This window comes from Mauremys mutica, chromosome 8, assembly GCF_020497125.1.
Source record: "Mauremys mutica isolate MM-2020 ecotype Southern chromosome 8, ASM2049712v1, whole genome shotgun sequence".
Taxonomy (NCBI): Eukaryota; Metazoa; Chordata; order Testudines; family Geoemydidae; genus Mauremys; species Mauremys mutica.
In genome coordinates, this window is record NC_059079.1 from 102,006,424 (window position 1) to 102,029,090 (window position 22,667).

Here is a 22,667-nt window from a genome sequence, read left to right on the forward strand (position 1 = left end):
ATATGACAGAAAGGTCTATATTCAGGAACGGTATTATCAGAGCTATGTTCGCCAGACTAAGATGTTCAAATTGCCTCTTCGCACAGACAATTCCTGAGGTCCAGTTAGACTAACAGTTTAATAATCCCTCCAGTTTTACTAGAAATTGTACATTTTTAAATGTAAACTATGAGAAATTAGTTTTAAGAGTCTGGTTATTTAATTGCTATAAAAATAAGAGTTTAGAGGATGCTTCAAAAAGAAAAACTGATATAAACAATCCAAACTGATATAAACAATCCATTTGGTTGTTTTACCATCTTTATTAAAGCCATTTACTTTAGCATAAGCATTCTTTCTGTAAATTACTACAGCAAGTATGTCAATGTAGTTAAAGTGATGCATCAACCTGGAGCCTTGTCAGTTTCAAAAGGTCAGTTTCTGGCACTAACCATGTACCTAAATCCCCGCCCTTCACCATTCTTATGTTTTTTCCTTTTTCAGTATGCTCTTCTCTCCCCTGCTACTATGAGAAATACCCCAATGGAAAACTGAGCACACATAGGAAGTAGTAAAAACAACTGCACACACAGTGCTATCAAATGCATACAAGTAAAACTGAAAAAGCACAGAAAAATCTTAGACATTACCTGTGACAACAGAAAATAAATTTTCAGATAGAAGTGTGGTTTTCTTTTTTAAGTTGATGAGTCTCCTTTAATGATCTGTCTATGCTAAATAAAGGAGGACTTCCAATCCATTTCACTGCCCTCTTGCTAGACTCTGCTCCCCTAAACTATAATATATTAAATCTATAAAAATATGAAGCTTCTACATCTAAAACTATAAACAAAACTAAAATGTACAAAAGAAAAAGCAACCATTTTTTCTTTAATATCCCATTTTCTGTCATACTTTGCTGCACTGCTTCTAATTTGGGTCCAATCTTGCAAGGAGATCTGTGAGGACACAGAAACCTGCCCGAACAGATACTTTTGTAAGATCAGGGCCTTAGTTAATCCCAGGACCTTACAGCTCTCTGTAAAGTACTATGCACACCTATGACACCTGTAGAAACTTAAGTGCCACATTTCCATTATAAATTTGTTTTCAATAATTTATAACCAAAGTTAAAATTCAATCCAAATGAAGTGGGGCAGAGAATTTTTTTTAAAACTACAACAAGTTGGCCAATAAAGAATTTACCATTTAGGCTTGAGCTTGCATTCAATGCATGCAAAACTCCCACTGGCTTCACTAGGAGTTACACCTACTTGGATAATGTAGGACTTAGCTTTGTGTGTATTCCTTCCAGCTATATATATTTTTTAAAAGGTAGACTTAAAAAAAATTAATTTGAATTTTACAAAATAAACCTGTGATTGTTGGCAATCACTCACATGCAACTCCCAGAGGTGGGAGCATCATCCACCTCTGATGTCTGTAACGGGGGCTAAGTACCTATTATTTTTGGCAATGTTATCACGCATTTAGAGAAACTTTACGTGCTTTACAAATGCTAATGAATAAAGCCTCAACATACTTCCCTACTTCACAAGGGTGCTTTCCTCTTTTACACTTGAGCAAACTGTGCCATGGACTAAGTGACTTGCCCAAAGGAGATACAGCAATTCTCTATCATGACAGGGCCCAGGCCCATTAACTCAACCCCACGTTTTAACTATCAAGACCACCACCTCTTTCTCTCTTAATAATAAAACAAGCATGTAGAAATTCAAAGGAGTTCCCCTTGAACAAACACTACTCCGTTTTCTTTTTGTACATATACTAAAAATATGGAACCATAATATAACACTAAATATCTTGCAATATATGCATTCATAACATTCCATTAGGACGTAATGTATTTTAAATGACACGCAAAAAAAAAACTACATTAAAAGAGATTGTTAAGGTTGCAAAGTCAAGCACTCAAGTTTGGAAAAGCCAGAATTAAGGTTGCCCGTGAAACGTTAGTTTGGGACCCTTGCACGTATGCATTATGGCACAGTCTTTAATTACATGATCATATATTATTTTTTTCAACAGGACTCCCACCTCATTCAGTGTGCAGGAGGGACTTGTTCTCAGGAGGAATAGATGATGTGTAATAAAGGAGGATCCTACCAACAACAGCCAGGGTTCTGTTGTTGAAGTTGGAAGGTATGTAGTGAATGAGGCAGGGAACTGCAGGAAGAGAAAGAATAGTTTCATGGTAAGGCAGTTGAATTCTGCCCTGGAGAATGAGATTCTCTCTCTGTCACACAGTTCCTATGTGCGGCAAGTCACTTAAACCAAATTTTCCACAGGTGGCCACCAACGGCATGTTCCTCATATTCTGGGTATCCAAATTGAGACCAGGGTACAATTTCAAGAAGTACTAAGCATTCACAGCTGCAAGTAAAGCTGATGGGAGCTGTGCTTTGAACACAAAGTACTATATGATGCTAAGTATTCTGAAGAAATCAGGTCCTAGGCATCTCAGACCAGGTATCCAAAAACTGTGCATTCTTTTGACATTAAACTTTCTGTGCCTCAGCTCCTCATCTGTAAAATGGTCACCTCCTACAGGTTTTGTGAAGACTATTATTCGTTTATGAAGCACTTGGCAACTGCAGGATGAGCACGATATAAAAGCCAATGAGGAAATTAACAATTCTGTCTGCATAGCAGAGTATTTACAGAGTGTAGTAAATAAGGCTGAGGGCCATACACTGAACAAGAATGAAATAATGAACAGCTGCTTATTAATTTAGCACCATCCTGCCTGCACCCAAATGAGGCGGGGATCTGTGAAAAAAATGCAGTATGTGATCAGGGAAGGTCTGCATAATGTATACATACAAGGCAACCTCAATTCTGACATTTCCTAGCATTTGAGTGCTTGATATTGCAACCTTAACATTCTTTTAACTTCATTTGTGGGCAATTTCCTAGGTTTTTAAAAAGAAAACTGAAAAAACAAAAACCTAATTCCATCATGTAGCATCATATTGACACTGACAAGGTTTATTAGCAGGGCTAAAAACCTTTTAGATCCACAACACAGCCCTCTGCTACTTGAACTATTGGAGTAACTGATAGCACTAGTAATTTGTCATCTTCTACGTAGCCCAGCACAAGAGGGAGATGAACCACTTGGAAATACCTGTAAAACACTTCAGCTATTTATAACAAACCCTCGGAAATAGTTTTCCTTATTGGATTCCTTCTCCCCACAATCATATGGACAAAAAATTAACCTGGCATTTCTTATACACTAGGCAGTCGGCTTTGGTTTTCAAATAATTTAACAGATACAAACAAATACTTCTATACAGATGTTGTAAATAAACAAGAAAAAACAGGGCACAATGAATTTGAAGCTATCAATCTTCAGATTTTTAATTTACAAACCGTTTCAAATAAACATTCACTCTCAAAATACTAGTTTACAATTTCCCTCCATTTCCCCCCAGATTTATGGAATTTAGCCTAACTTTAGTTCCATAAAATTATTGTAGAAAATGTAGGAGGAGTTTTCATTCCCCCCAGGTTTTACCACTACCACCACTAGAAATTGATAGAATCTCAAGTCTCCTTTCATAAACACTGCAAACAAAATGAAGGGTAAAGAATACCAAATTCCTGAAATTTCAACAAGAAAACTTCATCAAATATAACTATTAAAATAGCCATCATCAAAATGTGAATCTTAGATGATGCTCTGGGAAACATCTCTCTACCTCGTTGATGCTGTAACACTGCTGGAGTCCAAGATGCTCTCTGTCATATCGTGTACCATATCTGGCCTTTCCTCAGGTTTCTCTGTGCTATCTTCTGGAAGTTCTTCAGTTTGCTCAAGCTTTATATCCTCTTCCTCCTCCTCCAAGAGATCATTTATCTACAGAAAGATTAATAGGGTTTCGATAATTATTAAAAAAGAAACCTAATATTAATTTTACAGAGCTGGAAATATGTGGTGTTACGGGATATAAAACACTAAGAGAAAAACATCTTTTCAAATTTTTTAAAAAGTTACAAAACACTGAAACGAGAAAGGAAGCAGCCCAAACCACGCCTTTAAAAGCACAAATGCAGAACAGTCTCCACTGCTAAATAAGCCACTAAAAATTTCATTAGAATATAAATTGAAAGGAAGCACTGTAAAGCAGTAAATCAAAGGATGCAGAGTCAGGAAATCTGGTATCTATTCCCTTATCTGCCACAGATGTGATGTGACACTGCGCCCAAGTTTCCCATCCTCGAAAATGGGTATGGGAAAATGCTTGCTTACTTCACAGGGTTTTTCAAGATGTCTGAAAAGAACTTGAAAATCCTAGAAATGCTTGGACTTCTATAGTACCTTAAATCTAAGGATTTCAAAATAGTGAGCACCCTTTGTAATACCAATTTCAAGTGCAATAGTATAAAGGTATAGATTTGTGCCCAGTCTGTTTTGTGATTTAGCAGGTTATCAAGGAACCCTAACCAATTTCTTTTTCTTTCCAGGTGCATGAGATGAGCATATTAAAATCTGGCAATTAAGTGTGAATATAAATATGCAGCAGGTGCAACTTGCTGTATTTTAAAGACTGGAACATCTTAATCTATTGGCTTTTCTAATACTTGAATGTGCAAACCTTGCTCTTAAAGAATTACTACTTTTTCCAATTGATTGATACTGCAATTTCATGTTTAAAAAACAGCCCTGTCAACCCCTATCCAAAGAGACGGTTACTTCTTTTGAACTGAATATACAGGGTTAGATTTTCAGAGTTAGTTGAACAAAGCATTTGCCCAATCAAATCACAAACTAATCCCAATATTAATTTTCTATTTCCTAAATTCATAATATCTTGTCTCTCTGCCCCCCAAAAATTTTCATGACTCTCAAAAACAGATTTTTTCAATATCACATATGCATATGATAGGTGAAAATGTTTCATTAAGGAACAAATATCAATCAAATTTCTAAGTTTATTCTGAACAGCTACTACGTGGAAAGTAAGGAGGAGAGTAATTATGAGGTTATTACATTTTATAAGCAGCAAAGAATCCTGTGGCACCTTATAGACTAACAGACGTTTTGCAGCATGAGCTTTCGTGGGTGAATACCCACTTCTTCAGATGCAAGTGAAGATGACTTGCATCTCATTTTATATGGGACTATACGGACTATAATTTTTTTCTTTTACCATCCCAATTTTCTGTACATTAACAGAACTTATCAAATCAGTGGCAAAATGTGAGTGTATCCACAACGACTGGCAGCCAGTTTTTCATTTACACAATAGGTAAAATGAATGGATCAAATACATAGGAATATTTGAGACTGCAGCTCAAGTGGATCTGCATTTGTTCAATAAGTTGCCCAACAGACTGAGCAAACATGCAGGTATGTTGCTTACTGGAACTTGGAGCAAAGTGACATCATCATTGGAATGTGACTAAAAATCATTTTTCATTTTTACTGATGTTTACTATTTGCAAAGAACCTTTTACTGATTGGCTGGTGATCACAACATTGTGTGTGTGCAGCCAGTAGCTTCTAAGACTAATAGGAAGTTCACTAAGCAGTACACTAATGTTATCATTTAACATGTTGTTGGAAAAACTATACAAAGGATTACTTCTCTCCAGAGCATCATTGATACATTATGGTAGTATGCTTTCGGTTCTATATAAAAGAAAAATAGTAAGACTTGCTTCTTGCTGGAATGCCTCCAGTAGTTCTTTGGAAAGATTCTAAACTAAAAAGCTAAGAATTTTGCTACTTCAGAGGGAAAAATAAAAAAAAGATGTAAGCAGACTGGTAAATTAGTGATGGGTAAAACTAAAAAAAGGTTTGCTTCAGTTTAGATACAAATACTCCATGCAGTCCTACAAGCATCAATTTTCAGCACTGTTTCCTTTCTAGGTACTTCCCCTCTCCCCCATTTTATAGATAACTCAAATTAATTATAATTTTTGCATTATACTGGTTTGTATATCTGACACCTTTAATAACTTTACACTCCATCTTCTTGATTAGGTAAATTTATGACTCAGCCTTTCATCTTGACCAATTCTAATTGCCTTCACTATGCCTAAGTTTGGTATCCCCCACACTGAATTCTCCTCCTCCTCCATCTGTATCTACAGAGTTGCCTATCACCACTCCACCTCTACTAAAACCCTATTCCAAGCCAACCTATCTTATACCCTTATTAAATTCTCTTTTCAGAGGCCATCCAACATTTCAGCTAGCCAAATTCTAATGTGTAAAATGCTGCCTTCTCCTACATATCAAGACTGCATCATCCCCACTGCTAAACAAGTGCTTTAGCCTCCACATTCATTTCAGAATATGCTTCAAAATTGCTCTCCTTATATCATCTCTAAGCTACATTGAGGACTTAGTCTCTTTTCCCATCAGCCTTCTCTTTATTGCCACAATCTCTCCTATTAAAACATCATCTGGAACAGTCTTGTGTCCGTGTCTCACTGACTCGTCACCTATTTTCAAGTCTGTCTGTTCTATGGACTATACCTGTAGTCTCTCTCCCTACATTTAATTCCAGTAAGTATTTTAAGTTACAAATTATATGGAGTTGTCAGTACAAAATAAAGTTGGTCTCACAACCTCAAGGCTAACTAAGGGTTTCACTCCCTCCCCAATTTGCCTAAATCTGCTCATCTTTTTCCAGGACCCGCTAGAACACTTTTCCTAATGTCACAAGGTGTGCTGCCTTCTAAATCCTAAATTAAATACAATGAAATCAACCTAAAAATGAGCACATATTTTTGTAATTGCCCTTATGTGTTCTCAAAGAGAAGTCCAAGTGTGTAGCTGGATCTCTGCCCACCCCACTCATTTCTTCAGATCTGCAGCAGGATTCAAAGATTTATGCATGGGTGCACCTAATACCTAATTTGGTAAAAGACCTATATGCCAAGTTACCGGAGTACCAATTGTCTGTGCATTTCCCTTTTTTGGGCACAAAGTTTTTAAAGTTTAGTCCTTGTAGTAAAGCAAAACCACAAAGTTAAATACGTATTTAAATGCAGAAGTTCTAATATCAAAAGATATACAGTACTAATGACTCAAGAACCCCTCAATGCCAACTGGCAAGGGAATTACAGGAATGTCCTGATTCTTGTATGCACATTCTAGTTCAATTAATGTCATGTGAGGTCTTAAACGAAAGGAGAGGGTCACAATGGTTATTAATATCATTGTGAAATGTATATACAGATACTATATAAGGAGTTTGTGTGTGTATATATATATATATATATATATACACACACACACACACACACACACACACACACACAAAATATGTTTTTAGATTGTGTATCACAGCACAGGTGGAAAAAATAGGTTTTCTGTCCGACAAGAGAGATTAATTCACCTGAGTTTCTGCTGAAATGTTAATTAAGCATTGAAAGCCAACACAATGGATACCCATTACGCCTGGGAGAATTCTACACCACTGCGCATGCACAGAATTTATGTCTCCTGCAGATTTCTTTGCTTCCCTGCAGAAAAGTGACTTTCTGATGGGGAGCAAAGGGAAGCCACAAGAGTGGTCAGATGTATGTTTCAGGTGCCCAGAGAGGTAAATAAGGATGCAGGACTGAGGAAGACCTGGCTGGTGGTGCCTACCCAGAACCAAGCTCAGCTGCTAGTCCTGGCTAGGCTGGGGAGGAGGGGACTTCCTCTTCCCCTGCACAGCATCCGAGGCCAGGCTAGACCCAACCCTAGATTTCTCCCCTAGCTGCAGGAAGCTCTGAAAACTCCCCCCCACCCATCCTGCTTCCTGCACTCGTCACTCCTCAGTGGGAGGGGGAGAGATCCCTTTACAGGGAGCTGCTCCCCTATCTTCCCAATCCCTGTGCATCCCTCATATCCAGACCCTCCTGCCAAGCCCCACTCCCTCTGCACCTAGACCACTCTAATGAGCCACCTGCACCTGGATCCCCACCCCACTGAGCCCCAACCACCAGCATCTGGACCCCCCACACCACCTGCCAAGCTCTATCCCTTCAACACCCAGCCCCACCACCCCACTGAGCCCCAACCATCTTTACCTGGACCCCCTTGCAAAGTCTCATTACCATTGCACCCAGAAACCCCCAACAAGTCCCTGTGTATCCACATCCCCTCTGCACCTGGGTACCCCAACTGAGCCACCTGCTCAGAACCTCTCAACCCACACATGGATCCTCCCTCCCCCATTAAGCCCCTCCACACTTGGATCCTGCCTTGCTGAGCCTGCCTTCCCCACCTGGTGTACCAGGCACGGAAGGGCAGGGCCCTGGGATGTTTCTGGGGGAGGCCCAGTTCTTGCGCTTTGTTGGGGTTGGGTGCAGCCTCACCACTGAGTCTGTGTCCTGGGGAAGGAGAGGGAGGAAGCTGCACAGTGATTTCCCACTTCTGTGCAGCCAGTGGCCTGTGTTCCCCAATGCCATGCTAGAGCCTCCAGTTATTTCACAAATAAAATTTGCAGAATTTTAAAATATTGTGCACAGTATTTTTATTTTTTGGTGCAGAATGCCCTAAGGTGTAGCTCATTACATACAAAGTCAACAAAGATGTGAAGTCAGCAGGAAAGCAGCACCGAGGAAAATTAAGCCACAAGTGACTATCCTGCCTCTGAGTACAGACAATGAACTTTGGGGAGTATAAGCAGAAGACAAAGAACACACCCCTTTATCCTGCATCTAGGAAGTAAACAAGCAGTGCCTTTTCATTCATGAACACAGGATCTTAGCCAAGCTTGGTTGAAATGCTGCAAAGGACTTTGGGGGATGAAAAACTTCTTTAGACAGGGGAAGTTAACCTGTTAGTTAAATTTAGTCTCTACAAAGTGTGTTATGATGGTTTTATAAGTAAACATTTGTTTCCAATATTCTTATTCGCTATCACTTGAATATTTGAAAATAGTGAAGACCAGAATAGCTAAGAGCTGTGATATTAAGCAAGGTGCTGCTCCTGAGCTGAATCATATAAGCTAGTGTGTATCCTGTTCCTCTGGGGACAGCAGACCTGTATTTCTGGGACTCTTCAATTCTGAAGGGGCTGAACGCTACAGGAGGAATGCTACGGGGTACTAGAGTGCATCTACTGTTAATCTGCAAGGCAAAGTAAGGGCTGGCATAGCCCAGAGAAGAGTGCTTGGGTGGCTGATTAGCTGGGTGGCAGCAGGAATCTGACAATGAGTTAAACACAAGCCACACTCCTTCACGCGGGAGGCAGAGGGTTAACAAGGTGACTCGCAGTCCTGGGTACCCCAAGAACCATCACAGTAATAAACAGGTTTAGAATGTGTTAAAATCTCGATCAGTGCCTAGCGTTTTTCAATTCTAGAGCATTACCTGCAGAATCCAACAAGAGCTGACAAATTTTGTAATGGATTTTAACATTTGTTCTTTAAAATTAAAGTTTTAGCCCTTATGTTTTCAAAGATTGTCTATACTTTGTTCACAGCTACACCACATGCAGGGATATCTTCTGGAGTCTTACTGACAGCCTAGACTAATAGCTGTGAGAGTATCTTAATTCAAACTGCACAAAAAAATTAAACATGAACTGTGGAGAAGGGGGAGAAATTGTACAAGCTGTTGCTTCTACAGGACAAGCTCATGCATACCCCCAGCTCCCATACTTCTCCGTTTCAGGGAATTGCTGCACTCCCACCCTCAAGCCAGTGTCTCTGCGCAACCTCCTTCACCTCCTACCCCCAATTCTCGATTTCTCCCTTCCATCCTATACCAGGGTCCTCCATTGTCTTCCTACTATGCCTAACCCTAACCTCCTTTCCCCCCCATTACCAGGGTCTCCCATTCTTAACCCTATTGCTATGGGCTTTGCGTGCACCCTCACATGCTCCTCTTATTCTTCTGACTTCTCTCTCTTTCAAGGTGTCAACTGTATTGGGAGGATGGCAGAGTTAAGATGAGGAGTACTGATATGTTGAAATAGGTTAACAGCTGCCCTCAATCAAGAATTACAAAGGTGGTTGAAACTGGTAGCTCTGCTAACCAGATAGCAGGGCTCCATACATCCCACATTTCCCTCTTTTGTTTTTTCCAATGTTCTCTAAAATCAATAGGGTTCTGCCCAGCAATGACTATAACATTCCCTGAGATTTTGGAATTGATCAGATACAAAAGTTCAAAAGTTATCATGTCACATACAAACACAGTAGCGCCATCAAGCATAGCATAAGGCCCTGCAAGTTTGGGCAATAAAAAATAATGCCACCACCTCACTCTTACGCAGCACTTTTCATTCTTCAATCTCAAAGCACTTTACAAAGGGGGTATCATTATCCCCATTTTACAGAGAGGGAAACTGAGACAAAGAAGGGAAATCATTTGCCAGTGGCAGAGCCAGGAATAGAACCCAGGTCTGAGTTCCACTGAGGCCACACACTTATCAGCATAGAATCATAGAATATCAAGGTTCGAAGGGACCTCAAGAGGTCATCTAGTCCAACCCCCTGCTCAAGACAGGACCAATCCCCAGACAGATTTTTGCCTCAGATCCCTAAATGGCCCCCTCAAGGATTAAACTCACAACCCTGGGTTTAGCAGGCCAACGCTCAAACCACTGAGGTATCCCTCCCCGCATAATCACTAACTTTGTGGTTCTGAATCCATTTGCTAATTAGCTCTCTAGCTCTTTAGCATTACTGCTCCACAGCTAGTTATGCTTTATATTTTTCATTCAACATGTCAGGACCCACCTCTTTGTAAGGGTAAGGTATTATTTTAGTTCTAATTCTATGGTGCACCCTTCTCCTATAAATACTAGCTGTGAAACGGATTATTTCACAAACATAGCTACTTTAACTAAAGAATTGAGATAAAATTTTAACAGTATGCACTCTAAAAGGCTATATTCAATAGAAAATTAAAGTTAGTTTGATTCCAACACATCTTGAGAAAAACAAACTGCTGTAACAGAAGTTTAAAGTGACAGAATACTTCCACTTAAATATACTCACCTGCTCAGTTATTGAACTTAAATCATTAGTAGATGAAAAATCTTCCTCTTCATTTTCAAAGAATTCATAGTAGTTCTCCAGAAGTCCCGCCATTATTCTGCTAACTATTTCTTGCTCTTTCAGATCCTCCACATCTGTGTAAATGCTAATAAAGATTCCAAACTATCTTAGTTTAAAGACTAAAACCACCTAATTCTCAAAAAATTCCTGTGAATGACTTTTATGATCGACTAGACAGCCATTCTTTATTCTTTACACTGATTCTTGTTACATATTCTGAACACACAGAATTACAAGTCCCAACTTCAAAGAAAGATGTTCCACATGAGCTCTGCCTGCAAGGGATGCATTGTAAGAAGGGACATTAAGATTTTGTTTTGGATAGGTTACACTTGAAGGTTGATTTAAACAAGCTTATGTAACTATTGCAATTAAAAATCGATCTTTATATAGTAAAGAATGGCACTTTCCTGATACAGAGAAATAACTATTATGCAATCAGAGTTAACTTAAACAATTTCCCTCCATATATGTTTTACACTATTTTAAATATCATTTGTATAAATACACTATATAAGACAATATTCTTATGAATAATGATACAATTAGAATAATACAGCAATTATGCAGAGTCACATAAAGGATGGAATGAATTTGTAGAATTAACTTACTGGAAAACATCTGGACCAAAGACAGCAGCCAAAGAACTCGCAGACCAAATTTCTTCATGATGCGATGCTACATTGGCTAAAAATCTACACAGAAACTTTAACAAACTGTAATTAACAGGCGGAAGCTGCTGCAAGAGGAACCTCAACTTTCTTCCAAATTCATCTTCGTTATTATAATCTGTAAAATGTAATAAAAGGATTTTAATCTAAATTAATATAGTTCAGATATTTTTTCACATTTGATATTACTATGTGTCTCAAATTTTGACTAAAACTAAGCCATTTCACCTCTGAAATTCAAACAGATATACCAATTTACAACCTGCCACCCCAGGATTTGAATTTCATTTGCTGCGCCAGGACTTCTGACTCCATGCTATTCCAAATGGAAGAGGGGGAAAAAAAAATCCATCCCACAAATTGGGGTGGTGGATGGAGTGGGGGCACTTTTACATCTACCATCCTTATTACCAATATAACATTTCTCTATTGTTTCCTCTCTCTCTCAATTCAGTCTCTGTAGCTGTCCTCCCTCCTTACTATGTCAGTCTCTCTCAGCAAGAACTTTCACATATTCCTCCACAGTTCCTCTCCATAAAGTGGTGCCACCAGAACACTGAAACATACTAGTCTCCAGTCTACATTTATGTGATGCTGTCTGGTGACTTTTCTTTACTGTAAACTGGCCTTCTGCAACAAAGCATTTGATAATCTGGACCAGTGGGTTCTCCTCTGCTGCTTAATTATTCTACCTAGCAAGTCCAATCACCACCTTCCAAGGTATTTCCCCCCAAAACACTCACCCAGCTGCACTCCACTCTACTGGCTAGCTCCTACCCTTTATTCAGATGTATTCTTCCTTAAATATTAAAACACTTGTGGACAAGTTCAATTAGAAACAAGAAACTATAATATTTTAAAAATCACAACGAAGTCTAACAACCCTAGAGGGTTCCATATTGCTGGGAAACTCCTTTTACAGATAGGAAAAGTCATATAGGAGGAGGAGCAGAATGGGTCACATCTTGGACCAAAACAGGGTACTCTCTCTTCTCTGACAGAAACCCACTATGCCTTTTCTATTCTGGATAGGGAAATAGAGGAGTTGTCTGAAAGTTAATGAATGGACACTCGGTCAGCAAGACAAAAAAATAAAATAAAATAGACCGAAACACATTGGTCTGGAACATCAAAAATTAAAGCAGAAAGCACTATTGTGTAAAAACATAAGTGCAGTGGTGCCATTTGGTAATTCTGTAGAATTTTTCCATTTGGAAAAAATGAAAATGGTTAAGGGAGCGGTAAACCTATAGGATTTGAACCCATGTGCAACCGGCTACAGAAGAACAATTAATCTCATCGGTGCAGTAAAACAAAGAGCTGAATAAAGTGGTAATAAATACTTTCTTTTAACATATAAACACACAGTCAACTTCACTTTAGATTAAGTTTAGGAAACAGAGCAATGCAAAGAAGAAAACACTTTCCCACAACAATCACAACTGGTTTTGCCCTTTAAAAAAATTTGTTAGTCTGTCTAAAATTTAAGTTCTGAACAACACAGTCAAAGACCTGAAGTGAGAAAGTACTTATCTGTAAGTGAAGTCCTCTGAATGTAGTCCATGGATACACACTTCTGAGACACATGGCCTATGGCATCAGGGTCAAATTCACACTTCAATTAGTAAAGACACTTGCCTTCGAGGAACCACCATTAGGCCTGCACAGAACGAGCCTTAAAGGGTATATATGCCACACCTTGTTATATAACTGCAAGTTATGTTTACAACAACCTACAGAGCAGAGTGAACCGGTTCAAGAGCGAGGATGCTACAGAAAACTATGTACCAAAAGCTACTAACATCTTCTGATAATCCTGTTTATTTCAGTCATTCCCTTTCCTAAACTGTAATTGATTTATAATCGTGGAAATTAAGACATAGAGATATGGTTCTATTAGACATTCAAAATGTAAATAAAGCATGATAAAAATGTTGTTTAAAACCTTCAACTTAAAAAAGAGGAAATCAATCTTTCTAGTTAAATGTTGTGTTTCCTAGTGGTGTAAGTGTTTAGTTACATGCAGGAAACAAAACAAAAACCACTTTGAAGAGCTTCATGAAATCATTTGGGTTTTTTTCTCTTTTTAAAAAGGGAAAAATTATGCACTTTTTTCATCTTAAACATACAATTCTCATGCGTGTGTACTAATATAAAATAAACTAAGTACCAAATATCCTGTAATACAACATACTCTTAAAAGTTTACACAAGATATGGAGAATAGGGAAAGTCGAGACATACAAGGATCCCAAACATATATAAGAATGGGAATTATGACCTCTGAAAATAGCCCATATACCATATAACCGGAGACGAAATCCCTCCAAAAACTGGCCCATGATTGGGGGTGGGGAAGAGTTACAACTCTGACAGAGTAACAATGAGAAACTGGGATGGACAGCTGTATTAGATAACAGAACTATTGCCATTAATCTTGCCCCTGTGACTTAACAATGCTTTGTTATGGAATCGACTTTTGCAAAAATATAAATAAAATAAAATAAGAATCCACAAGGTATATCTCAAGTCTTCCCAAATCATGTGATTCACCACTATGCTAATCTCTCACTTCACCAGATTAGCTAACACATTATGACAAAATAGCAGTCATTGTAAAAATAAAATTTAGTCTACTGCTGTCCATCTCAGTTTCTCATTATTACTATGGGACTGTTGTTCAAAGGAATGGTATACAGGTGCCTCATCTTTAGGACGTCCATTCAAATTTGACCCAGATTGTTAGTAGCCAAAAGTTATCATCATCTCAGGGACACTGGCATCCTATATGAAATGAGCTGGTGTGCAGTTTCTATTAACCAGCTATCCAGATAACCAATGTTTTAGTGAAGGTATCATCTAAATAGGCACGGAAACTGAACTACCTTCTCACCCTTCAGAATAGTGCTGGGAAACTTAAAACCCTGCCCCAGGCTGTAACCCACTATAAACCAATAGGGCTTTGGCCATGAAAGCTGTCAAGCCTACGCTTGTCATAGCATTAAACTCAAACATGGAAACTTAAATTAATTTCCCCTAATAGAATACATAAACTTACAAAAGAAAAAAAAAATCACACTAGAAAAGAACAAGGATAAACAACAGTGAGAAATAATGTCAAACTCCTACAGATGACACTAGGAACTGTAGAAAGCACCAGTTACGTTACAAGGTGTGGTACAACTATGCCTATATACCCTTTGAGGAACGCACAATGTGTTACTAATAGCAGTGCTGCAAGACAAAAGCTTTTACTAGTCAAGTTATGAATTAACTCCTCCAACACTACACAACACAGCAAAGGCCAAGACCCAGGAGAGTGGATACATATGGACAAAATTTGGGAATTAAAAAAGGTGGCAAATATAGGTGGCAATTGGAACAAAAAGGGTTCTATGATGGACATAAAATAAAATTAGCTGGTACATGCTGACCACCACACTTTCTACAGGAATGGAATGTAACTGAAGAATACACTAAAAAGGTAGAATTCCCACTAAAGTGGATCTGCTCAAAACTCCACCTCCTTGTCACTAAAGCCCTGAATCAGGAGCATGGTCAAACCCCATGCGATCAGTGGGAAGGAAGCAGGGATGGGATGAAGAGAAAAGGGTTCCATCCTGATTCTAAATTGATCATGACTGAGTGGGCTGTTTGAATTCAGTAGCCCTGTCCAAACTTACATATCCAACATACCAGAAATCCAGGGACAGGATTGGGGGGGGGAGGGGGCGCGGCCTTGGGAAAAGGTTGATATGGAGGTTATGTGGCTGCTTAACTGCCTGCAAGCAACTGGTGAATTCCATCTCTCAGACCATAAATAGTTATTTGAACAGAGCCTATTTACTTGGAAGGGAGAATTATATACAAAAAAAGAAGTGTATTAATATACATATAGAACACTAAAGAAAAATCTTAGAATCACTTAAACCTCTTGATTTATTGAATGATGCCTTAAAGCCACTTGTTACCACCCAACTCCTATTCAAAATAATTCTCTTTACCTTGAGAAAGTTGCATCAAATGAATATGCAAGCTGCCTGGGATCACCGGCTCTGGAAGTTCTTGAAGAAAAAATCTAAGAAGGCTAATAGCTGAGGGTACATCTGCTTCTTTAACCAAGTCCACGTCTTCTCCATTATCATATCTTTTCCGAAGCCACTCCACTGTCTCAGCATTCCCATTGACTTGAAAAAGTCCTTCTTGTTCCAGACCTCCTAAATCAGTAGAAAGTTGCAAAAATAAATTCAGTCCCAACTCGTTTTATCTGATGTTTACTAGAAATCCATTATTTTTATCAATTACAATTGATAATTGTAGATTCATGATTAAACACATGCATTTTACAAGAGCATGGCAAAGCAAGTTATTTCGTAAAATTTCTCTGAAAACCAACACCCAAACATGCGTGTACCTTATCTGAAAGTACAATAGCCAGATAAAACATTCTCCAGCCCAAAAAGATAATTTCCTACAAAGTACTGTACTTGGTTGGTTACCATTTTTTCTAAATACTATGAATTCAATCAAATGTAACTGCAGAAGTAAAGGAGCGAAACACATACAACACGGAAATTAGAAACTAAAAATAAGTTTGACCCATGAAACCATAATAGTTTCTCAAGGCCAGAATAAAATACGAAAACAGTAATGCTAATTAAAACCAATTAAGACACATGTTCCTCATTTAAAATAGAGGATAAATACATACCATGTTCCTCAATATAGTCCACAACGTGGCGGACTATGAATGGAACCTCATTGTCTGGTTGCCCTTCTTGCTGCAGCTCATCAAGTGGAATTCCAAATATTTTGTTAGCTAGAACAGAGTTGCAGTTACTCAAAGAAGGGGAGGAGCTCTTCCTCATATCTTTTTGCAGCCAAAAATCAAAGCTGTCTTTTCTGTCAAATGAAAGGAATTAAAACTAAGAAAATGTTTACGATTGGACTAGAAGACTAAGAAAATGAGATACTGATATTTTACATATAAGTATGTTCATTAGTATTTAAATACTTTCCAATCTCTGTTGGGTCACAAGTATGAAACATTTTCATTAGGATCATTGATCCAAGCACAGTAGAACATATGTAAATTGTTCCTCTTGATCCTTAATTTCTATAGATATGTTTTAATCAAATCAGATAAATCAGCAGCAAAGCTGGTTAACAATTCAGGAAAATTCCAGTTACTGGACAATTATTCAAGCAATGTTCAACTTGCTTTAGAGTAAGTCTGATTTTCACCACCCTATTGCTAACTGAGCTTGTTCGTAAGCTTTGGACAATCCATTGCAGAGAAACTTCTGAGTGTATTAAATTGAAATTCCATGCACCAAACCTGAAGAGGAACACAGCTGGACGAGACTACCAAAAACTGCCAGTAAAAAATAGTCTTGTCTAGTTTTGTTCTGTCAATATAACTATGCAAGATGGAGCTATATGAAAAGCTAAAATCTGATGGTCTAGAGCTGCAATACCACCAGAATTCCTATGGAATCTGAAGACACCACAGCCTATGCAACTCAGCTTCCAGGAAATGTATTTGCAAAAGACTTTAATGTTTAAACCAATTTCTGAATAAACTTTTAATGCCTGTCTCACTCAAAATATTTTACTGAAAATTCCCATGAAAAAGATCTCAGGTTGACCAATGACCTAGTGGTAGCATTCTTCCTACCATGCAGAAAACCAGTTGTTGCTTGCTGATCTTTGCTCCACTAGTGATCAAACAGGGATTGAAAATGTTGTGGATGCAGTGTAATTCAATCCTAAGAGGAAAAGAGGAGACTAAGGGGAGATATGATAGAGGTATATAAAATCATGAGTGATGTTGAGAAAGTGGATAAGGAAAAGTTATTTACTTATTCCCATAATACAAGAACTAGGGGTCACCAAATGAATTTAATAGGCAGCAGGTTTAAAACAAATAAAAGGAAGTTCTTCTTCCAGCGCACAGTCAACTTGTGGAACTCCTTACCTGAGGAGGTTGTGAAGGCTAGGACTATAACAATGTTTAAAAGGGAACTGGATAAATTCATGGTGGCTAAGTCTATAAATGGCTATTAGCCAGGATGGGTAAGAATGGTGTCCCTAGCCTCTGTTCGTCAGAGGATGGAGATGGATGGCAGGAGAGAGATCACTTGATCATTGCCTGTTAGGTTCACTCCCTCTGGGGCACCTGGCATTGGCCACTGTCGGTAGACAGATACTGGGCTAGATGGACCTTTGGTCTGACCCGGTACGGCCATTCTTATGTTCTTATGAAGCAGCTACTGATCCAACTCCTTTAGTTGAGTCATTGACCAATACAGGCACAGAAGGATGGTGTCTTAAAAGTACACTAAAAAGTACTGGGAAAGATATATATAAAATAGGTGCATACTATTGTTTCAGAGTTGTCTCAAAATAAGCTACTTTTGTCATAACAGAGGAAGTTGCCCCCTTCTGGGGAAGGGATAGCAAAAGAAAAAATATGCTTGGTTAGACTCAGGTGGCCACTCAAGTGCCCTTTAGGAAATACTATATGTACAGACTACTATTAAAAGTATGTTTTACATGCATGTGGATTATCCTTACTTTATGAGTGGATTGTCAAACTGTAACGCACCAGGCAGATCGGAATCCAGAAACTTTCCTACTTCAATTTTTAAAAAGCAAGCCTGTTAATAGCAGTGTAAGGAAACTTACCTCAGAGTACTTAAACACCCAAGTTTAAAAAATATTTTCTACGCCAGCTGCCCTCACTGACCAAGCATTCTTTTGTCATTTACGGTTGTTTGAGATTATGGCAGAAGATCAGCCGGTAGTTCCTCATTGAAGAAGAGCAGAATTCGATCAGCACTTCAGCAGTTAATCTAAAAATATGAAAAATATTGTAAGGTCCATAACATTTTAATTTTTTTTAAATACTTGCAAGTCCAAATATTAGTTTGGAAAGATTCTCAGGATCAAGATAAAACAAATGTGACTTTTAAGAACCAACTTAATGCTTTCACCAACCTGGCTCACATGCAGCAACACAAAACAGACATGCATAATCCAGTTTGTTCACACAGTAGTTAATCGAAGCTTAATCATGTGCTACCTTAGTTTTAATAATCAGCACAAGTAACCAGAGACAATATGTACGCAGCGAGCATTACAGACAGTGCTACAAATGTGCCAGATACCTCCTAGCTGGAGGACTAAACCTACCAGCCGAAGTAAATATGAAAAACAGGATTAGTGAGCACAGACTACCTAGGTACAAGGACAATGCATTGAAAGAATCCAGCCCACTCTGCCCACTGCTTGGAAAAGTGAGGCTTTATACCCATGCTTAGAAAGTCCACCTTTCATATCTGCTTCTGGATAGTAGTTTTCATGTATTTAAATCTCCACTTCCCTCCAACTTCTAAAAGGAGAAGGCAGCCAACCCTTCTTCCCACACCCACCTCTGCTTCTTAGCTGCTGGGGAAAGATCAGGGTCCTCCACTATTCTACTCCTATAGCCTTCATTTTATGGACCTTTTTTCTTTTAAAGTCTGTCTCTGCTGCTGTTCAGCTTTCCCAAGCAGCAGCTTGACTGCATCATGATTCTTGACAGTGAACCAACAGGTCTGGATAATTTTACTCTGTTGGTATTTAGCAAAGCAACGAACAGCAGCAGAGATGCTGGAGCTGTCTAACCTCAGAAACACAAGTTTCAATTTGCAATAAAGTAGATTCGCTAAAGTAGATAGGCTAGGGGTATATTTTTAAATAGAAGCTTAGCACTGCAGAAACTGATGGCTTCAGCACCTTCATTCACCAGGGTAAGTTTCCCACGCACCACTAACTAGCAGATTTTCCAAGCTCTGCACACATCGCCTTACAGCACCATGTGAATGCGTGTTTCTGAAAGCCAGCTCAAAAAGTTCCTTTCCACTTTAACTCAAATAATATGAAAATGTTTGAAAAGCAGTCCACTCAACAATGATCCTTTACCAAGTAAGTACTTTATGGACATTTTTAAATGCCAAGTTACACAGGTGAAGAACGTTTTTTCCCCTTAAGAAGTGTTATCCATATAAAGATATTATCACTATATAATTAAATCCATATTAAAGGACTTCTTTTTTAAAGGCATATTTTCCCCCACCCCCAAGTCATAATGGAATGAACAACAATACATTAGGTCAGTGGTCTCCAAACTTTTTTGATTGCGCACCCCTATTAGTAAAAAAAAAAAAAAAAATTTGAGCATGCACCCCCCGCTGCACCGGCTCTACATTTTTGCAGGAAAAAAAAAGCGCTCCTCCTGCTGCGCACCCCCCAAGGATCCTCTTGCACACCCCACTTTGGAGACCACTGCATTAGGTGACCATTTGAACCCAATTTTTCACCTTTTTAAGTTACAGGAGTTGCCATGCATTTGCTAAATGAAGAATGTTTACCTTCAGTACAATGTGGTTATTCCTGTTCATGGTAAACTATTCACAGCTTAGTTCATATGTAATGTGCACAAAAGGAATATTTTGTAAAATTTGGCAACATTACTGTAATTTTCCCCAAACAGAAAAAAAGCCACTAGAAAAAAAACACAATAAAAACCTCAGTGAAAAATGTCACTGAATATGAAATGAAACAAAAACCACTATGCAATGCACATTATAAGCATTCCTCAAATATAAAGTACACATTGTCTACAATGAAAAGCTTTGCAATTCTATAAGAACACAATAATTAAGTCCCCAGCATACTAAATAGTCTCACTGTTTTGTGTTTCTATCTTCCATCCAGACAGTTTCACCAATTTATTCACTTTTCCAGCCCCCAATCCATTATGAAATTTCAACTAGAACAATTCAAATATGTTAAAAACGATGCTTGATTAATACTGAATTGACTGTCCTCCCCCCATGATTTTTCTTCTATAACTTTTCCTTTTGTAAAGCTAGATTTGGGGTGGAAGACTGGATCTTTAATTCTGAAAAACAGTAAAGAAGAAAGGAAACTTCAGATTACGTTCCCACAGCCATGCTTCAGTCTCTTCTTGCTGTTCTGGGATTAACCTCTGAAATTGTTAAGGGGTCAGTCATATCACTGCATAATGTAAAGGCTCCATAATTTTATGACTCATTTTCAATTCTGTCCTTATGCAGTTCTTAGTAATTAATTAGCTCAAGCCAGATTTCCACCAAGAAAGTTACAGTAGTGTCATCCACCTGTAATGTATCAAAACCTTACAAAAACTCTTGATTACTTTTGTAAATTTAGTGGCTGTTTGTAAAATCCCTTTTGTTGTTTAAAATGTATGTTTTGATCAAAGTCTTCCTTCTTCTCCATGTAAATTTCAACAGACATGGTAAATGGATGAAAACATACAGATGTAAAGACACTATCACCTGAGTTCTACCAAATGTAATTGGGAATATGGACTATCAATCCTTTTTTAGTCAACCAACCAAGAAGGTGAGGATAGTTATGGAAGCAGTTCTGAAATTTCAGCACACTTTAAAGCTGTGTTAGGTGGGATTTCTTTCTCAAAAAAATAAAAAATGAAATGAAAAATCAGGCATTTCAGATGACTGCATCTGAGAATCTCTCAACTTTTGCATTCCATTTTTGTTGTCTGAGCAAACGACAGTCCTCCTGGTCATAGGTTTCAGAGTGGTAGCCTTGTTAGTCTGCATCAGCAAAAACAACGAGGAGTCTTTGTGGCACCTTAGAGACAAACAAATTTATTTGGGCATAAGCTTTCGTGGGCTTGTGCCCAAATACATTTGTTCATCTCTAAGGTGTCACAAGGACCACCTCATTGTTTCTCCTGGCCATAGGTCTCTCTGAATTCTTAGACAACATCAGCAGCTTAGACAAAATATTCTACAGTACTCCTTTTCAGGTGTAAAATCAGTAATCAAAGTGAGAATGCATTTTTTCCTGTATGGATGAATACCTTTAGGAATGATCTAGCCATTTCTCCTGTTCAGCCAGCCATCTTTGAACTATCAATGCTGATTCTTTTAGGTTCTTCCTTTTCCTCTATTTTATCACTTGCAGCATCTAATGGTAATCATGCAAGTTTAAGCAAGTTTGGAAAAATATAACCAGGACAAAGCTTCTATCATCTCTTTATATTGCCCATTTTGTGCAACACCGAAAGTGAGGTTAGTATAAACCAAGGCTACATTTTTCTCATGTTCAGACCTTTACTTTTAAGTTCTAATCACAATTTTATTTGACATTTTTTAGGTGGCCAAGACAAACAGAAGTTGCTCCTGAATGAAGCTGATAAAGAGTTGCTGAAGGCCTGGGAGAGGAACATCCACTGCTAGGGTTATGTTCCAATAACGATTACAAAGTTGGCAAAGACAACTTATCTCAATTTTAGAGCCATCAAAAGGATCAATATTCTCTGCTACATTTCAATAAAAAAGTTTTATCCAACGTGACGTCTTGAAGACTCAGAAGAAATAAAGTTTTCTGACTATGAAATCAGCAAATCCCTTCCACCTTGCAACTTAGCAACTCTTAAAAATGCTAATATTTTACAGTAAAGTAATGAAAACAGACAATTTCTCAGGTCCATTCGATTTTCTCATTTCCTACCAAGCATGTTGTATTGGATAAATCCATAAAAAGATTCAGACTGCAACACCGGTGTTGGTTAATTAAATGCTAGTTACCTATTTGCAATATTGATCAATAGCTTCCAAATTTACTTAAGTTACAATCATGAACCATCACCTAGTGCTTTTGACAAGGAAGTCTAAAAATTATTATGAGAAATCTAGCTTTATAGAGAACCATACTATCACATTCTCTGCCAGGAGATTCTAGCAAATCAAGTCCCCCATCAGCTCACAACCCCAGGCACTACCTTCTCTTTCTCAATCACCAGTGGCTGCACCCACTCCTCTTCCCTTGCAGGCTTCAAGATTCTTATTATGAATAAAATTACACAATTAGAAATTATCTTGATGTTCTCCTCAATTTCCTTTCAAAGTTTTTTAGAATGGACT

The 22,667-nt window shown here is 38.2% G+C and overlaps 1 protein-coding gene across 2 annotated transcripts in view; it reads right to left on the reverse strand.

Annotated features, from left to right (window-relative positions):
* FAM13B (family with sequence similarity 13 member B) overlaps nt 1–22,667 on the reverse strand; it is an 81,527-nt gene that overhangs the window by 46,404 nt on the left and 12,456 nt on the right. For both annotated transcript variants that reach the window (XM_045028157.1, XM_045028158.1), the window contains exons 2-7: nt 18,373–18,539; nt 16,397–16,587; nt 15,690–15,902; nt 11,627–11,804; nt 10,956–11,100; nt 3,705–3,862 (exon numbers count right to left, since the gene is read on the reverse strand). In XM_045028157.1, coding sequence (XP_044884092.1) covers nt 3,705–3,862; nt 10,956–11,100; nt 11,627–11,804; nt 15,690–15,902; nt 16,397–16,553 — 851 coding nt within the window. In that variant the 5' untranslated portion in view covers nt 16,554–16,587; nt 18,373–18,539. The remainder of the gene's footprint in view (nt 1–3,704; nt 3,863–10,955; nt 11,101–11,626; nt 11,805–15,689; nt 15,903–16,396; nt 16,588–18,372; nt 18,540–22,667) is intronic.